Here is a 20,573-nt window from a genome sequence, read left to right as displayed (position 1 = left end):
AACTGTTATAAGAGCAGTAAATTGTACCAATCTGAGACCTCACCTTACCCTTGCTTCCAGTTAAAGCTCCTGCCGAGTTTAATGAGAATCCCACTATATCATGCAGGGTTTTGTCCTTTTTTTCTTTCCCTCTAGTGAAAGACATTCTTACAGTCCTACGTGAAGATTAAACTACACTGGTTTACAGGAGTAATGAAAGCACTTTATTCTGTTTATATTTCAAGACTTCATTGCCCACCTAATTTTGAGTATTAAAGGATATCTTTTCTTAGGCCCTCAACACTACCAGGTAGTATGAATAAAATGATAACCTAAAATGATAGCTAGATGGTTGGGACTTAAGTGAGACAGCGGCGTCTCAGACACTCAGGAGAGTCTGTTCATCTGGCTGACTAGAGTTCTCACACAGGAATGACTCTTCCGTTCCCTGTAGCCTCCTGAGCTGGAAGCAACTGTCATCTGAGGCTGCCATGATGTTCTCTGAATTATGTCTGCAAAATGGCTTCCTCTGGCATCTAAGTAATTTAAATCACTCGCTGTTAATTTTTTTTTTCTTCCCATTACTTTTTAATTTTTGGGGGGTGAAGACTGGAAAAATACTTTCCATCCATTCTTAATTCAGCCAAAACTCACACTTCCTATCCAGACTAATTAGTGCATTTGTGGGCTCAATTTCTAGAATCAAAATTATTGTGGTTATCAATGATAATGACCCCGGTTTCCTTTCTCACTTTGTTGTAGCACATGTGTGGCTTTTCTCCAGAAAATAAGACCTGGTTTCTACTTCATATGAATTTTAGAATTAAGTTTGTGTCTTGTGTCTTTGCATTGCATAAAATGGTATGAAACTACAAATACAGTAAATTACCTACTATGTTCTCAGTGAAAGCAAGAACTTTCAGAAATGGAAAATGCAAGACTTTTATCACAAGCGCAAAATAAAAAAAAACCTGTCATATAAGATTCGGATGACTTTATCTTAGTTAATGGGCCAGTTGACTTTTTCCCTGAATGGACAGTGATTTAGATACTAAGGATACAGAAAATGAATCCAGAGAAAATCCTATCTGTCAATTACAAGATGGGGCTGGCTGTCTTCATATAATGGAACACACTAATTTATAGAAAACACTGTGAAGAAACAGTAGGATTAAGCAGAGACCCCACAGCAATTTGTGTGACAAGCCCTAGACGTTAATCTTGATTGAATTCCTCTATCAGTCTGAAAACTCACTAAAAGTTGAAAGCCTATTTCTTGAAGAGTTTCTATGTAAACTTCTACTTCCTTGGAATGGTGTGAAGTTTCTATGCATTCAAAAAGCTCCATATTTTTTTTTTTTAAGATTTTATTTATTCATTTGACAGAGAGAGAGAGAGAGACAGCGAGAGAGGGAACACAAGCAGGGAGAGTGGGAGAGGGAGAAGCAGGCTTCCCGCGGAGCAGGGAGCCCGATGTGGGGCTTGATCCCAGGACTCTGGGATCATGACCTGAGCTGAAGGCAGACGCCTAACTGACTGAGCCACCCAGGTGCCCTCAAAAAGCTCCATATTATTGTTTTAGTTCTGAGTGTGTTCTACAAAATACATGCTACTTAGTTACTAGCATCAATCGTAAATAAAAGTATTTTACCTTGGTGTTACTGCCAAATATTTCTTAAAGTTCTACCAGATAGAATCTTTATCTGGTTAGTATACAAACTGCACTCATACTGGTCTCCCTAAATGTTTTCTTAGGAAATAAATAGTACATAAATAATTAATAGAAAATAACTATTTCAGACAACGGCCACAAAAACCTCATAGAAGGGCAAGCATTTTGCTTGCTTCCAAAAACCTAATGAGAATTCCAGGATCTCATTTAATGAAACTTTGTAAAATGCACAGTATGTAACATTTACTTAATAGCACCCTAAAAAGTCAGATTTTTAAATCACATTCAGTAGAGTTTTATTTCAGCCTTCCATTCAAAAACCACACATTACATGCTTCTGTAATTGGTATAGTGAATGAAAACTGAATAATCAGTTAGTTTTTCCCTCTGACTGAAAATAAATCGTGACTTTGCTAGTCACACTTAATGTGCCAGTCACCCTATGTTATGGAGAATAAAGTGAACAAATACATCTTTTAAAAAATAGGAAATATAAATATTGTTAAGGTTTAGAACTACCTGATACTTAAAAAAATTACTGTAGTAATGTTATTCTTGAGTAGCTCTGGGAGGATGAGGAAGTAACAGAGCCTTGGAGGTGAGCATGAAGCACCTTAATGTTACCGTGTCTGCAGTGGGATCTTCAGCGTCCATTCTTGTTCTCGAGGCATGAAAGAAACCCCTCAGGTTAATCCAGCTAGAGGACAGAAATTGCTTTTTTGTTATGGAAATTAAATGCTACTTCCTCCAGATCTGCCAGGTAAAAACTCATTTTCTGAAATAGGATTCATCAGATCATACACTGGAACTTGAATTAGTATAGTTTTCTGCAGGGAATGTAAAGCAACATACAAAGCGAGTATGTAACACTCTTGAAAGCTCTGCATTCTAGTCAGCTGGTGTCATCGCTTACAAATATAAAAGACAACTTAGTCTAAGGCAACTGGACTCACTAGCCACAGCATTTTAGACTTGGAAGGAACACTTGAAATCATCTATTACTCTTATTTTATAGATGAAGAAATCAGATTAATAACCTTTATTGCTTTGAAGGCTCCCTTAGGGGGTGATCGGTGGTGGGGTGCTGCTGGTGGCAGGGACAGAATGGAAAACAGAAGTGGGAAAGGGGCATCCTAAATGAAAGTGATGGTAGGCTTTTAATAAATCAATGTCTTTCTTCAATATCAAAATCTTAAAAAAAAAAAAGTAGGTATGGAGTGAGAGTCAAGAGCCCAGATGTTGGAGCCAGATTGAGTTCAACTTTTCTTTTTTTTTTTTTTTTAAGATTTTATTTATTTATTTGACAGAGAGAGCAAGAGTCCAAGCAACGGAAGCTGTAGGCAGAGGGAGAAGCAGGCTCCCCGCAGAGCAGGGAGCCCGATGCAGAGCTCAATCCCAGGACCCGGGGATCATGACCTGAGCCCGGGGATCATGACCTGAGCCGAAGGCAGAGGCTTAACGACTGAGCCACCTAGACACCCCGAGTTCAACTTTTCTCTCCACTAAATGTCCTAGCTTCGTTTTATGCTACAGACTGGTATTTCTGCATACTTGAAGTTGTTTGCTTCTCTCACTTAGCACTTACCCCTCGCTGTAGCTGTGTGGATAGTTTCAAATGGCACTAGTTAATGGCACAACTATGATTGTGTGGTTCCCTGGAAAAATTAAAGAAAGCCCTACCACCTTTATTCTTCACAACAGCAGGTAATCAACTCTCTCTACTCAAGGAGAAGAAGGAGCCAAGGGAATGTGTCCTCTACATTTATATGCAATGTTGTTTTCTTTTTCCCCCTAATGGAAAGAATATGAATAGGAGCTGAAGACTTATGCTCTCGCTCAGGACTTTTTCAACTTTAAACAATTTATTAAACCTGAACAGGAGTTTATTTATCCACAAAATTGTTGTAAGGATTGAATTAGGTGTGTGCTGGGAAGCTGAAATGCTGTACTGATATAAGAAATTGTTAGTGAAGGTTCTTCTTCTATCAGTTGATCTATATTCTTGAGTGACCTTTTGAAGTTTTACCGGGCTTCGCTATAGTGAAATGTTGTGGAACATTGTTTGTACAATTCTGCCAGCTTCTCTTAGTTCATCCTTACCTCATCGAGTCAACGAACACAGTCAGAGCTCCTACGATGTCCAAGAGAGACACAGTGGTTAACCAGGTGAACTCTGGGATTTGACTGATTTGTCTTAAATCCTGTGTGTGACTTTTCCTCTCTCCCTTTCTCACCTGTGAAAACGGGGATGATAATACCCCTTGCAAGCGTTTGGCATAGTCACAGATCCCCGCAGAGTTAAGTACTCAATACACGTTAGCCTATAGTAGTAGGGTTATTGCCAGCCACAGAGGTGCTACAGGGGAGACAAAGTAAGTGGAACGTGGTTCTATCTAAAACCCCTCAGCATGGTTGGATCGAAGACAGAGAAATGTCTGTAGCAAAACAGGAAGTAAGAACAGCGCATGAGGAAGCTGGAGTGCAGGGAAGTGAGCACTAGATTTGAAACCTAGCTCTGCCCCGAACATTTGTGCCCCAGAGCAAGTCATTTAACTTCCCTTGGCTTCCGCTTTCCTTTCTTGTCAGGTGGGGATAATGAAACCTGTTTGGGGGTTGCCATAAAAATTAAGTGGGGAAAAAGAGCCTAGGGAGGACATGAGACATGTAGATGGCTCATGTGTAGTAGGGAAGCAATAAATGACCAGGAAGATGTTAGCAAAAGGTGCTATTTGATGATATATGGCCAATTCCCACATTTACTGGGAGACAGTAAATCTGCTATAAGAGTTCATAGGAAGGAAAGATCAAGGAAAGCTTGACTTGGGGAAGCTACTACTTAATTTGCTTCAAGGAGAGCAAATCCTTTCTCAGAAGCAATTCTTAGCTGACGACACTACGTATTCCCCAGTCACTTCTAAAATTTAGCAGAAGTGATAAAACGTGTAGTTTTCTGGACAGAAAAACTTCAGGGCTATTTGTTATTTGTCAGGAGTGACGGTTTCCCCTTGCAATTAATTTAGATGCATAAGCTTTCTTTCCACCAGGCAAGCAGGACACAAAGTCCTGTGTTCTCTGCAGGTTACATTTTTCCGCATTTCTTCTCTTGGGTACATTGTAACATAGCTCCTCGCAATTTGTAACCAATACAGACTGCAACTGTGAACACTCTTTTAAGATTTCATTTTAAGAAATATTTCAGTGAGCGAAATCCAATTCTTTCAAAGCTACTTAATTTAATTTCTTCCATGTTAGCCCTGAACTTAGAAAAAAAAATTTTCATCCTAAATACTGAGTTTCATTTTCTTTTCTTTTTTCTACTCCTAGACTTTTTTCTTTTTTTAAGCCAAGTTTTTGGTTGATAGAGAGATGCAGTTCTTTTCTCTTTACTTTGTGTTTGGCTAGGTATTTCAGAACCCTGCTAGATTTTCTTAAATGAGGAAATGTCTACATTTTCTTTAAAGCTGAACTTTCCTACCAGGTGCAATGTATTATGAACTTGTGAGGATTTACATTGTTTTAATGCTTTCATATAAAGTTGCTCCTTTGTCATTATTCTATGTTTATGAGAAAGTAGGAGTCTATCATTACCTGTATTTTATGGCCTTCAAATGAAAAAATATTGAGTATTTTTATATGGAGATTGCTATCATCAACAGTATCTAATTTGAAAAAGGCCTGTACAACCCTTGTAAATGTAAGCACATATTAATATGTCTGCAGTTATGTCATAAATATAATTCCTAGTTTATGTACCATACATTTATATGAAATTTTGGAGGCAAAATATTTAAAATGCTCTTTTCTATTGGTAGTCAATTATCCTCCCTTCAGGTGTTGTAAAGTCAGATGCCAGATGAATGCTAATTTGATTTCTCAGGATATCTTTATTATTCTAATGATTACATTCTGCTAACATCTTCCAGATTTATATTGACTGGTACCTGAAACACTATTGATTGAAAAGGTGTAACTGTCATGAATGACTGAGGAATAATATGAAACGCTACGTATCCATAGTCTTTTCCCACCACAGTCATCTAAGGAATATTACATTCGTACTGTTTGGCCCTATTGTCTTTGTTGTGCACCATCTACTAATGGATGGAGAGGAAGAAGGCTAAATTGATCCAGATAAGCAGGTACCTGGAGTTATCTCTGAAAGAAAAGATCTAACTGGAGGAAGGGTGTTGGAAATGGAAGGACAGCAGGAGAGTGCCAGGTAGGGAAGAGTCTGAGGAAGCAAGGGGGAGGGATTTCACAATAGCCAAGTGCTGTGGAGATCCCATGAAACTGATGGGTTAATAAGATTGTAAGGAGAAGGGTGCCTGGGTGGCTCAGTTGGTTAAACGTCTGCCTTTGGCTCAGGTCATGATCCCGGGGTCCTGGGATCGACTCCTGCATCAGACTCCTTGGTCTGTGGGGAGCCTGCTTCTCCCTCTCCTCCCCACTTGTACTGTCTCAAATAAATAAATAAAATCTAAAAAAAAAAAAGATTGTAAGGAGAAGAGACTGTGTGTGTGTGTGTGCGCTACATGATATAATCCCCCCTTTCCTGCTCTCTTGTTTTTCTTTAAGAGAGAGAGGGAGGCAGAGGGAGAGGGAGAGAGAGAGAATCCCAACAGGTTCCATGCCCAATGCATGAGAACCTGCCAAGGGGCTTGGGCAGATCTCACAACCCTGAGATCATGACCTGAGCAGAAATAAAGTCAGAGACTTAACCCACTGAGCCACCCAGGTGACTTTCTTCCTGCTCTTTAAGAGAACTTAGTGTAGACTTTCACATCTTAATGTTTCTTATTATTTCTACTGAATGTGACATTTTATGTAGATGAGCCTTACTGGGCAGACAAGAACGGTCAATTTTATTGGAGTTTTTTTTTTTTTTTTTTAAGATTTTATTTATTTATTTATTTGAGAGAGAGAGAGAGAAACAGCATGAGAGGGGATAGGGTCAGAGGGAGAAGCAGGCTCCCCGCCGAGCCAGGAGCCCGATGTGGGACTCGATCCCAGGACTCCGGGATCATGACCCGAGCCGAAGGCAGTCGCTTAACCAACTGAGCCACCCAGGCGCCCCAATTTTATTGGAGTTTTATATATATTTGAAGTAGGATGAGATACAAAATATTTGACGGTGAAAAACAAAATGAGAAATAAATGCAAGAAAAGTGTACTTTTAATTTTGGCATTGCCCAGGGTGGATTTGTCTTGGAGATACACTATATTGGTAGCTGCATCATAAATATAATATCAGCTCTCCCTTTATCACAAAGAATTGAATAGTGATCATTTCTTAAATTCCAAGTAATTTCTAGTAGATTTATTACTACATGTGGAAATTCCCAAATCACGAGAATTTAGATGTTTATTTTATTTTTTTAAAGATTTTATTTATTTATTTGACAGCAAGAGAGGGAACACAAGCAGGGGGAGTGGGAGAGGGAAAAGCAGGCTTCCCACGGAGCAGGGAGCCAAGGACTCTGGGATCATGACCTGAGTCGAAGGCAGATGCTTAATGATTGAGCTACCCAGGTGCCCCTAGATATTTATTTTAAATGATTACTTCTATTTAGTGTTTTCATCATCTATTTAGGGGGTCTTGGAAGGAGATTAATTTTTTTATTACAAAGTGCTTAACATTCAACTGTTTAATTAAGCCTCATAACAACCACGTTAGGTGGCATTTAGGTGGCATTATTTTCCCCATTTCATGTTTGAGAAAATTGTGGTATAGAAATGATCATTTGCTCAAGGATTATCTGATAGTGAGTAGTGGGGCAGGCTTCAAAACTATGTCCATCTAATATCAACCTACATCTAATCTGCCAGAGAGCTCTCTTTCATGTAATAGGAATGTTCCTGACCTGAGCTTTTTTTGGGGGGGTGGGGAATTTATAGTACTGTTTTTAATTTTCATAACATTTTTGCATTCTTTTGAGCTCCATGACGAGTTGCTTTTTTTCTATTATACAAAGCGCTCCCCTTTTGTTTTTAACTTTTGGAAGCAGCTTTAAGCCAACATTTGGGCTTGGGTTGCTTTGTCTAAGGTGGGCTTGTACGGTTGCTCGATGGGGCAGACTCAGGGGGTAGAGAACGTCAAGGTGGTGCTGGTAAGGGGCAAACATGGACTCCGCAGAACAATTGGTACTGAATTTTACCTTTTCCTTTTCAACCCTCTCATATTTTGTATTTCTATTTGCAGGGGCACCCCTGCCTTGCTCAGCAATTCTCTTAGCTTGATGGCTACCATCTTGGGCCACTATTCCCCACCCTTCCCTTAAAGAAGGTTGGGTTGGGGAAAAAAATGAGTGGGGACTGACTGCAAGAGATTAAACTTTGGATGAGTAAGTGCTTCTTCTCAGTCGGCATTTATTTAAGAATTTTATTTTTTATTTATTTATTTATTTATTTTTTAAAGATTTTTATTTATTTATTTGACAGAGAGAGATAGTGAGAGCAGGAACACAAGCAGGGGGAGTGGGAGAGGAAGAAGCAAGCTTCCTGCTGAGCAGGGAGCCCGATGTGGGCCTCGATCCCAGGACCCTGGGATCATGACCTGAGCCGAAGGCAGATGCTTAACGACTGAGCCACCCAGGCGCCCTATTTAAGAATTTTAAAGAAGAATCTTGGGTGGGACCTAAGCACAAGTCCTTCAAAATATCAAATACTGTTGCCCAAGCAATTCACTCAACATTTTATTTCAATTTATTATTTAGGAAGTGTTTTTCAAAAAAAAAAAAAACAAAACCAAAAACCCCAAATGACTCAGTTTCTGTGCTCCTTGTTCCCTCATTATTCATTCACTAAATGTGCATCAGTACATGGGTAAAATATCCAGGCATTCTATCTAGTGACACATAATGTAAGGGGTTCCATTTATATAGTATTTGACAGATACTAATCATTTTCACATTTGTTTCCTTGGTTCTGAAAAGGACCCTCTGAAACAGACAAGGCAATATCTCACCACTTTACAGATGTTACAACAGAGGCACAGAGAGAAAAAGGGACCTGACTAAGGCTGGCTAGCTGAGAGAGTCAAGACTAGGGCTCAGAGCTTCAGGATCCTGCTCCTGGGCTCTTCCAGCAATGCAGCCCTGGTGGCATATGGAGAGGGGCGGAGCTGTTAGGGCTTAAGTCCTCTATTCTCTTGAGTCCAGAGTTGCAGAGCTGGTCAAAGGAGGGAAATCACACTAGAGGGCCATGCTGCTCCCCACACTGTGCCAGGGACCCCAACGGTCACCAGCATTAGGTTTGATCCAAGTGTGGTTCTGGACCAGCAGCGTCAGCATCCCCTAGAAGCTTGTTAGAAATGCAAATTAATGAGACCCACCTCAGAGCCACAGAATGTGAATCAGAACCTATGGGGGTGGGAGCTGAGTGCTACGGATGCTCAGTAAAGTTTGAGAAACGTTTTAACTAAGGGATTCCCTGGCTAGATTGGTTGATAGAGGAGACTAGTTAGATATTTCAAGTGTGTATCCTCTGGGTGGATTGTAGTACTTCCTAACTGATATTCTTTGTGTAGCATTATGCACTGTCTTGTAATACTGTAGGGTAGTACAATAAAGTTTTTAAAATGGTGGAGACTTCCAGTTATGGTTATAAGCTACTACGATTGGCATTCAACTTTTTTATATGTACAGAATCTTGTCTTCTACAAAAGACTAAATTCCCCCAAGCAAGAGAATCATGTTTATTTATATTCTCATGATACTTAGCTTCAGAAGAGAATTGGTGCTTGTATCTATTTGGTAAGTCTTGTCATTAACTACTAATGACTTTGGACTAAAGGCAAATATGTTTTGTGTACGACCTCCCTCATGTGTGCATATTTGCTTATAGGACTTACAGGAGTAAATGCTAAATTTTATTAGTTTTATTTTTTATTACATATATACTTTAGACCATTATATTCATATAGAGTTTATATCTAATACATATTATATATATATGTATATATATGTCTTTATTAGACACATATTCTGGCCCTGGCCCTGAAGCTTACCACATATGAACTTGACTGGGTAAATTCTTTGAGCCTAAATTGACTCATTTTAAACAGAGCAACATGTATACTATGCCCATTTCATAGGGACTATGTGAAGATTAAAAAGGCTAGAGGAAGTGAATATTTTCTAAGAACTACAAGGTCCAGTATAGATAGATCATGCTATCTAAATTTCTTTTGAAATTTTCAATCTTCTATGTTTGTCTGCTCTCTTTTTGATATAAAAGGAAAAGGTAAGTCTGAAGTAGAATGAAAAAGTTTTAAAATGACGGGAGTTTTGGATCATGTAATCTGTGCATCAAAAGACTAGAATTGACTCTGGTAATTTTTCATGTGTTTGAATGGTGATAATGAGAAGGATGAGAAGGATGCTAACTGGCGCTTCTCAGATAAAGCTGTAAGACTTAAATTACAACAACAGATATTAGTGTTGGGAATAACAAAGAACTTTGCAGTCATAAGGACAGTATGTTCCAGAGCAAGGTTTCAAGGGAGCCTACGATAACTCTCGTGTCAGCTCAACTGAGGCTCCCTTCCCATGGGAGTCTGGAAGTGGTAACAAGGAACATCTTGATGAGATTTCCTGGTGTCCGTTTTGCAATAGTCAGTTTATTGTAGGTTGAGCTTTGTCACGAGTTAAGCTTCTGTCTACTAGGATACTGGAACTGAAAGATTATCATTAGGTTCACTTTGAGTGGTGTTATTGAATGGAAATCGAACTGGGGCTGTGGTGCACAGGGGTGGGGTGGAGGAGTGGGGGTGGGGTGAGGGGGTGGGTGTTGAAAAAAATCTTCCAAAAGAGGGAATAGAGTGCTAACAAAAAATTAAAGCTTAAAATGCTCTTTCATGCAAGTATTTGTGGAACTAGGTTTAGATAGAGTTCATCCTTTTCTTTTTATCCTGATATAAAGACCTGCAACTTGAAAGGTGGAAAGATTGATACTCTGATGATCTACTGTTACACTAGTTACTTGTTCTGTGGATGGTGTACAAACTCTGACATCAAAAGTACAATTATTCCAAAAGAATAACTGCTAAATAAGCACTCATACAGGCATTGCTTTATGATTTTGCTTAAAAAAAAAAAAAAATCAGGGCGCCTGGGTGGCTCAGTCGGTTAAGCGACTGCCTTCGGCTCAGGTCATGATCCTGGAGTCCTGGGATCGAGTCCCGCATCGGGCTCCCTGCTTGGCAGGGAGTCTGCTTCTCCCTCTGACCCTCCTCCCTCTCATGCTCTTTGTCTCTCATTCTCTCTCTCTCAAATAAATAAATAAAATCTTTGGAAAAAAAAATCAGTCCCAGGCAATGTTATTTTTAATGTACTATACAAAAACTGTTAATTATCTATTTCTGGTCAAATTTTTTGAATTTTGTAATTTTTCCAAGTATTAAATATTTTAAACTGGAGGTCAACAAAATTACAAATGAGAAAAATCTTAAAATTTTTGTTACGGTTTTGTATAATGTATAGCTGCTTCTTTTAAGTACAATTGCTAGAGAAGCTATATTTCCAGATGACTAGCAAAATGACTGCCGAAATGCATTAATTAACCTTTATATTCACATAAAAGTGTTTTATGAGAACAAATGTACACAAAATGTTATCTTTAATCATGGCTAATAAAAATGGGTTGTATAAACACAGGTTTTACTACTGCAAATGTCTCCTTGACAAATGACAGGACCTGATTCCTTTATTAAAAGATAATTAAAAATGTTTCACAAGGGATTCAGAGCCTTCCTCCTGTCTGCTTGCTTTTGCGGTAATAAGGGGAAGAGTCTTGAAGTAATACCGAATGATTATACTAAATGTGGATGCCTGGGTAGTATATCTCTTTTAGTTCTAGATTTATTTCATAAAACAAAATATTAAAGTTAAATATCTAGTGTCTATGGAAGGAGGTAAGGGTCCCTTTTAAAATGTGATAACCATGATGACATTGATTAGATTAAGTCAAGATTTTTTTTTTTTTTCTTTCCAGAACTGGTCATCATGGTGTGTCCACATCAGAAGTCCCTGCTACTCTCTTAGCTGAGCCTTCAGACAGCCATGTGCGCCATACATTACAACCCCCAAGGTCTCATAGCTCTTGTTCCCCCAAAAGCCTAAATCAAGGCAATTATTTTAATAAGCCCCAGGTTAGCAATTAAAAGTAGTCATCAGTTTGAAGGTATCTCCTTTTTTTTTTTTTTAAAGATTTTATATATTTATTTGAGAGAGAGAGACTGAGAGAGAGAGAGCATGAAAGGGGGGAGGGTCAGAGGGAGAAGCAGACTCCCTGCTGAGCAGGGAGCCCAATGCGGGACTCGATCCAGAGACTCCAGGATCATGACCTGAGCTGAAGGCAGTTGCTTAACCAACTGAGCCACCCAGGCGCCCATGAAGGTATCTCCTTTTTAAAGTGAGTCTGTGCTAAGAAAGGATAAGACCATCTCAGCCTTGTTAGACAAAATGGCGGTCTCACAGGTTTGACTGCCATGGTGGGAACACCTCTGACATGGAGCATTTATAAGAGTAGCCGGTACTGGTTAAAGGGACAGATTCTGGAACCAGATGGCCTGGACTCAAGTTCCATATCCAACTGTGTGATCTTAGGTAAAAGTCACTTCACCCCTCTGTGCCTCTGTTTCCTCATCTGTAAAAGTACTTACTTTTTAGGATTATTGGATGATTAATGTAACTAATAATGTGTAAAGTGCTTAGTGCCTAGCATGTTATATATGCTATATAAGAATTAAATCAATCAGTAAAAATCATTTCTTATAGATACTCTAAAATTTATGTCTATGCTGGAAAAATGAATCTTGAAAGAGAACAGTGGCAGAGGAAAACCATTGATTGACAATAACAACAACAAAGGAATGGATAACCTTGAGGCTTAATTCAACCTTACATTGCATAATAATATATCCTACAACTCTACGGCCAGTTTTATTTGGGACTATGATTTTAGTGCCCTATTTGGGATATGCATTTCTAATTTGAGATTATTTTATGTATAGTATAATTTTGTAGGATAGCATTTCCAGAAATGTGGTAATTCACCCCACTGCATGAGAGCACTGACATATGGTATTTTTGGTGCTATTCTTTGAAGACCAGTATTTTTTTTTTTCCTTTAGGTTGACTTTCTTAAAAAGTTAGTATGGAATAATGGAGGTCCTTTATTGGCTTAAGTAAGGAGAAAACACATACATAATCTGTTTTCAATTATGCAGTCATACTCAATAAATTATCAATAATTTTCTCATGTGGAAGAAATTCTCTGTTAGAATAATTTGGTAAGTAACAAGTATGGGCTATGTTGAAAGGCAATTTTAGTGCTCTTCAATTTGTTTTAGTTTCTGCAGTATGTGGAGTATCTGTAGCGAATTATCTATATGGCAAATGGGATTAACTATATGGCACATGAAATTAGGCAAATTTTAGATTATCCCATGACTAAAAGGTTGTGAGTTGAACTCTTTGTTCTGCACATTGTTTTGTAAATAACAGTAAGCTAGCAATATTGATTTATCATCTTTCTCGACTGTACCACAAGCCATATTCATTTTTCTAACATACACACACACACACACACACAGCCAAATTCTCATTTTCCACATTTCTCTTGAAGGTCTTCTGCTGAGTCCTACAATATGAATATATTTTTAAAAATCCAATTAAGAAAAGAGTGATGGCAGAGAACAAATAACTCCCAGAGGAATAAAATCCCTAAGAGTACGAAGGGGGAAGTGAAATATTTTGTAAAGATTGCCATGCATTTGAAAATATTAAGACCTAATACCAAAGCTTATTATGGGAGGAACACGTCTATCACAATTCTCTCTTTCTAAAACTGACATGTTCTGTGGTTAGAATCAGCATCATCTGGGAGTTTGTTAGGAATGCAGAATGTCTGGCCTCAACCAGACCTACTGTATCAGAATTTGCATTTTAATGTAAATCACAGAAAATTCATATGCACATTAAAGTTTGAGGAGCACAGTAATATGAAACTATTAAATATTTTACAGATGGATTATAGTTATGCAAAACATAAGAGAAAAAAATCTCTGCCAATGCAAACATAGAAAAAATCTACTTTTGATGATCCTAAAAATTAGCTTATGCTTGTTTTTGGTACCACCTCCTCAGTATCACTTTGTATCTACGTTTTAACTGCTAGCCTGCAAGCTCCCTGAAGGTGGACACTGACATTCGGGTATGTCCCCAACATCTTCAGCACATTTTAAATAAATGAATAAGTAAACTATGTTTTTGTTTAATTTATTCCTTTATTTAAACATTAAAACATTCTGTTCCTAAATAATTTTGCTATTACTACTGGCCATTTTCTACCATTCATGCACTAAAAACTCCCCAAAGTAACATAAATAATATTATAATAGCTATGTAATAAAACTAGAAAGTAAAATCGTAAGAGAATGACTAACCAGGGTTAACACCCATTTCCACTCATTTTATCAGTCTCCTTGAAAAAGTGCACAAACCCTTTTCATCCAGTAGGGTAAAGTATGGCATTAATTTATTGAATAAGCAATTGAATGTTGCAGATTAAAAACATTTTTTTATTAAATAGTATTTGAAACTGGGTTAAAAAAAAAAAATCAATCACCTATTTCTTTAGAGAACTAGATTGCCCTCTAGTGGGGTGAAAGCTAATGTGGACTCTAAGGTTTTCCAACTGAGAGAACCAGGAAAGAGAACCAGCCTCAGTTCTGGAAACATCTGGGTCATCAGCTAATTTGGTATTTTCTTCTTATGTGGCAAATTTCTTGCATTTTTCATATAAGGTCACAGATCCTGTGACAACAGTATAGTGTGTGTTTCTCCAAGAAACAAATAGGAAATTGGTGTGAGCTGGAATGAGGTTTCAGCAGCTTGGGAGTGGCCACACCCAGAGCAGGTAGCCACGTGCTCAGGGCCAGTGTCATCCATCCTTGTGAGCAAAGAGCTCCTGAGGTGGAATGCGGCATATAGTCAGCCCTGTTCAGTTGGAGTAAAAAACAGTGGTGACTGATAAATCAGGAATTTTCCTTAAGATGGTCTGGATTCATTAATAACAAAAATGCTCAATTAAATATGTGATTGATTCATCTCCCATTTCATTTTTAACTGTACAGATTTAACTTGAAATTCTGGATGAAAGCAACTACTAGATATTCACAGAATTAAGTAACTATTTTGATCCTACATTGTAGGGTGGAAAACTATTTTATTGCGTGAATCAGCTCCATGCACTCTGAAAGGACTGACGGGCACTCAGGAATGTGGCAAAATGTAGCCTCTTGCAGCCTTTTCATCACAGAGAACAAGCTTGGCCCAAATGGCCGAATGCTTATTCCACAATCTATCCATTAATAATTTAAAAAATCCCCAAAGTAAGTAAATGTGTTTTTAGTGCAACAAATAAAATCCTGCTAAAAATGTTAATGACTAAGAGCAGAGGCAATTTTCTCACAATAAAAATAATCCCCTCCCCCTTAGGATAGAATAATTTACTATAAATTTGTAGGTCACTTCACAAAACCATTGCGAATTGTGACTGAAAAAAAATTCCAGACTCTAATGTTAAAAACCATTCAATCTTATTTATTATTTTAAAATATACTTTCAGAGAATTTTAACATGTAGATAAACACCACCAGGTTTACTAATTTATATCATCATGTATAAATGTATTTGGGCTACATTGGGTCACATAGTGCTTATTGCAGGCTCAGCTTACTCAGCTGGTATTAACCATATATATAATTGATAAGCTACTGCTATTTCTCTTTCAGTTTGATCTTGCAATCCTGACCAAATTTTCATTTTTCCACTTCAGGTTATTGATATATCCATTTAGAAGGTGCCCACTTCATTAGAATAGATAATGGGGAATACTATATGCACCTAGTACAATCATGCTGAATAATTGTTTAATGAATCAGGAAAAAGCACCCGCCCTGGTGATTAATTGATTATGCTTTGCAACTGAAATGATTTCAAAATCCATTAATTTAGGATTGTAGAGGTTGTACTTCTCTTCATGATTTGCAAATACAGCTTACTCATGGCAGAAAGGACCCTTGCATTTGTCATATTTTGGGTGGGATTTTTATTAATGGGATGGTGGCTACCATTTCACGATCCAGGTTTCTGTGCAGGATTGAGACTGTATCAAGAATCAGCAATTGCAAGAACAGTTTCAAAAAAAAAAAAAAAAGAAAAGAAACAGTTAAAAATTTGTGCATAACCTATATATATTGATTGATAGATATGACCTTATGGAATACACAGTGAAGATCATAACATCTCAATTATATATGCATAATTTTACCCATTGCAGTCACAAACAATTATCTGCGGAGAATTTTCCAGCAATTTTTGGCACACAAACCCTACCCTTAGGAAGCACCTGCACATAATATCCGACCCACAAGAACATATGTAATCCAGACAGGAATTGAAAATACATTCGCTTTATAATGTAAAATGAACAACAGGACAAAAAATTCTTTTCTTAAGGGGTGGGGGAGAAGGAAGGGAAGAGTAGAAGGAAGAAAAGTGAGTGCAACAAGGGTTAATAATCCTTAACCAAATTCAATCATTCAAACCTTTTGAACAAATAAGGCCATTGAGTCATGAAGTAATAATAATAATTATAATGATTTGAAATAATACTGATAATGATGAGTTTGTAGCCGCCCTTCTGCAGCAGAAACCTCTCGATGGGGGTGCAGAACGCAGAGCGAGACCGCCCCATCCCTCATTCTGAGAACCTTTCTGGACTTGCGGGTGAATCGCGAACTGTGAAAAGCGGGGTAGCTCAGGACACTGCGCAGAAACCCGTCTCCCGGGCTGCACCCGCGGGGGCGAGCGCCCAGCTCGGGGGAGGGGAGCACAGGGCGCGGCGCTGGGCTCTGCAGGGCTGGCAGCGCTCCACGCGCCGCCTCGCCAAGTGCGCCCCCACCCGGCCAGCGGCTGACTGGTCCCGGCCGCCGCTGGGAGGGGTGGGGCCGAGCCGCGCCTTGCTAGATTAGCGAGGGTCCCTTCTGGAGAGACTATCCAAAGGGTCTACTCCCGGGAAATGATAGAGAACCCGGCTTGGGCCGAGGGCTTCAGCGGGGGGAAAGTAGCCTGAACTCCGCGGGCTGTGGGAGAGCAAGAAAAGAAAAACCCTCCCCGCACCACTGGGAAGGGGTCACCTCTGCGGTCTCGCCGCCGGCTGGGGTGGGGCCGCGCCTTTGTATGGCCGGGCGGGGCTCGAGCCAGCTTTTCTGCAGAGACACCCTCTTGGCTGGGAGGGGCTCGGCGCCAGCTCGCAGAGCAACACCGGGTGTCTGCGCCAAGCGAGGGGGTGTCTGGGCTGTTCTGGACTGCAGGGCTGAAAAAAAAGGGGCTCTAGGACTGCAGACCGTTCAAACGCCCCTCCCCAAGTCCGTTTCTTCCCCACGCCTCGGAGCCCGAGGTCTTCCCCGCACCGCGGAAAGGGTGGGGCAGGGCGGAGCTGTGCAGAGCGAGCCCTGTCCATCGCTTTTTCCCTTCTCCGCATCCCGCACCGGGTCCCGGGGGAGGTGGTGTTTCCAGCAGTCACCAGACCTCGGGTCCCTCCCTGCCTGTCCACCCCGGGGGCCACCGAGAGCTGGAACCGTGGGGCACTTAGAGGCGCACAACCAGCTGGGGATCTCTGTGTCTCAACTGTTTCCCTGATATATAGGTTGAGCCTATGAAAATTGCCATTATTTGGCCCTGTTTGACCTAGAAGACGGGTATTTCACGTGGCTCAATTTAAGAAGTTGGCCTCTTTTGTATCTGTACTATTATATCTACACTTATCTAGGTTCCCAAAGCTTTTACCCAAAACGATCAATGGGCTCAAAGAAGGCTTTATCCGCGTCAATGTCTAGTCACCCTATGCAATGTGATTTTGAAAAAGAAAAAGGCTAATCCACTTTTTTCCTTCTCTCCGTAAAACAGAACAATGAGGCCAGGGTGGGGAAGGCAGGGGCTATGGTCAGGTCTCATTCGGAAGCCGAGTCGGAGTCAGGAGCGACAAGCGCGGGGCGTGGCGCTGCTGTTCCCCCCCGGCCCCAGGGCTGGGCTCCTGGGTGTCGCGCTGCGCTCCCCACCCGGCCCTCTTTCGGCTGAAGCTGCTGCACCCCGCAGGGGGGAGGAGTGAGGGCGCCGGCGCGGCTTCACACAGGGTGGGGCCGTCCGCATTGTGCGCCCAGCGCTGCAGGTGCCTCCCCCTGGGACCGCTCGTCCTCACACAAAGAAACCCCACCCCAGCGCCTGCGAAACCGCTGTCCCTCCACCCCTCCCCACCGCGCGCTTCCCCGCCCCTGCAGCTGCCCACCCGCGCCCTCCATGCCCTCCCCGACTTCCTTTCTCCTTCCCCTCCCTTTCCCTAAAACAAAGGAGCGTAGCACCCCATCCCCCGCCCTAACCTCCCCGCACCGCGCCCCAGGACTAGCGGTTTTTCCGACGAGACAATACCATAAAATTTGCCCCGTTCTCCACCCGCCACCACCCCACCCGCCGTCTCCACCCATCTTTCAAACAACCTAGAAGGGACCGATTTGACTTCGCATTTTTCTTTTTCCTTTCCGCCACCTCCCTCTCCTCTTCCCCATTTTCTTTTTTTTTAACTAGAGAAGAAATAAAGGATGTTACAAAGCACTTTCCAAAATGTCCCTTAACCCCATTTAAGGCAAACAGTAGAGGTAGCTCCCTCCCCCAACAATTGAGCCCTAATTTTAAACATGGAAACTGAACAAATTCTCTTCTCTTGGGAGGGCAACTTACCTGCTTCTACCTTTCAAAAGAAAATTTTAGTTTTAGATTTCCAGGGACCCACTCTTTGCCCTTCCCAAACCCCCAGAACTGCCTTCGTCCTTCCCGGTTTCTGTTTTATCATTACGTCTTTTTCTTTATAAAATATTTCCGAATGCCTTCAAAGCTCTAAGACAGAAGGTGAGAGGTGGGCTCCAGGTCGAGCCGAGGGAGAAGGAGGCGCGATGCCTTACCCATTGCTGTTTTAGCCATTGTAGGGATGTGCAGATGCTGAGCGGTGGCGAAGGCGAAGGGTCCAGCTACAGCAGCGGAGAGAGCGAGAGAGAAGACTGAATAAGGCACTGAGTCTGCAGAGTGGGACCGTGCGAGAGAAAGAGCAAGAGGCAGGAGCCCATGAATAATTATCACTCAGAAGCTCAAGCAGATTGGCTCCCAAGGTCCCCTGACATGACTCCCGCAGAGTCAGAATCTCCAAGCATTAAATATTGATCGGCCAATGGTGCTGGAGTACAAAGTACCAGAATGCAGTTTGAAATGGAAATCAGTCCTTCCCTGGCAGCTCCCCCCCGTTTTGGGGGCCTGATAGTACAGTCCAAGTAGAGTGGAGCCTTAGCCCAGAAGCCTCCTAAGAGCTAAGAACTGGACTGTGTCTACCTGGGAGCCAGGATTGACTTTGTTCACACATGTTTTATTGCACAAATAGACATAAAAAGGAAAAAGGATTTAGAGCTTTGAGAAGTCTTCACAACTTGCTGACAATTGGAAACATCTGTTTAAACATTGTGGTTTTACTTGTTCATGTTTTCTCTTTCACCTTTGGCCCTGTTTTGGTAGATTCTGGTCTCCCAGGGTGACCCCATGTCTGGCTATGGTGGTAGCTTGAAACAGAAATGCATTATTGCCCTTTGTCTCTCAGCACAGTTGGACTCAGATGTCTTGGACTCTTGAAGGTCTCTCAACAGAGTGAGGCCTGGTGTTTTCTACTCTTGGCACAGAAGGAAGGGGCTGTCTGGGCTGTTGAGAATAGGGACAAATGGTTATGGTCTACCTGGGGACCTCATGGAGGAGGATGAGAGTCAGCTTCCTGTGTCTGTGTCTTGTCCATCTGGTTACAGGGCAGAACCATTGGTTTGAGCATTGGAGGAACCATAGGTGGATAATGCCATTCTGCCTTGGAGATGTAGGATTACATGGATTGAAACATCAGTGACTTTTGCAAGTCTCAAAGGAGAAACCTTTATACTGAAAGCTTCATGGAGATGAAAGGTGTGATCTGGAGCATGATTTTTCAGAGATCCAGAGACTCCATTTATAATAGCCAAAGAAAGACGTTTTCAGGTTTCAGGCTGAGAGCAATGTGGTGTGTGAGGATCTCCCAGATCAGGTGCGAAAAAGTGACCTTTCATTAGAGAGAAAATATTCACTAATTAATTCTGGTTGACTTAATGAACATCATTCATTAATTCATTCTTTCTCAGAAGACTCACATAAATATTCATTGAGCATTTATCATGTGCCAAGCTTTGAGGACACAATGGTGAAAAAGATTTTAGACCTTGTTCTCATGTAGATTTTAATCTCTGTTAATTTAACACTTCTGTGGTTTCACTGAGCCTTCCTCCATTCTAGATCCATTCAGAAATTGTGGTTTTTGACATTTGAAAAAAAAGGCAAAGGATTGCTAATTCCTTGTGTTTGAAAGCTAAAAGAATAGCACATTGTTGAAATCATGAACATATACAAAATCTTGGCAATTTTTAAATTTTATAGAAATGATTGGGATTATTCTAATGGATGAAATAAATTCTTAGCAGCTTTCTATTAAATGACATTTCAAAATTTCTTTCTAGCCTCATGAATAATATGCAGTTTTGAACACATAAACCATCTGAAAATAACAGGCACTCTCCTTGGTGCTGAAATAAATTTCTTTCTTTTTTTTTTTTTTTAAAGATTTTATTTATTTATTTGACAGAGAGAGACACAGCGAAAGAGGGAACACAAGCAGGGGGAGTGGGAGAGGGAGAAGCAGGCTTGCCGCCGAGCAGAGAGCCCGATGCGGGGCTCGATCCCAGTACGCTGGGATCATGACCTGAGCCGAAGGCAGATGCTTAACGACTGAGCCACCTAGG

The 20,573-nt window shown here is 40.7% G+C and overlaps 1 protein-coding gene across 1 annotated transcript in view; it reads right to left on the bottom strand.

The window, feature by feature from the left end:
• Window positions 1-19,030, bottom strand: part of STMN2 (stathmin 2) — a 50,523-nt gene extending 31,493 nt beyond the window's left edge. Inside the window, exon 1 of the mRNA XM_035011407.1 lies at window positions 18,675-19,030. Within this exon, the coding sequence (XP_034867298.1) occupies window positions 18,675-18,693 (19 nt within the window). The 5' untranslated portion in view covers window positions 18,694-19,030. The remainder of the gene's footprint in view (window positions 1-18,674) is intronic.
• Window positions 19,031-20,573: the final 1,543 nt, after the last annotated feature.

The sequence above is a fragment of the Mirounga leonina genome, unplaced genomic scaffold (genome assembly GCF_011800145.1).
Source record: "Mirounga leonina isolate KUSES-001 unplaced genomic scaffold, KU_Mleo_1.0 Mir_165, whole genome shotgun sequence".
Classification (NCBI taxonomy): domain Eukaryota; kingdom Metazoa; phylum Chordata; class Mammalia; order Carnivora; family Phocidae; genus Mirounga; species Mirounga leonina.
Note: the sequence above shows the minus strand (reverse complement) of the source record. Positions and strands in the feature narration are given on the sequence as shown.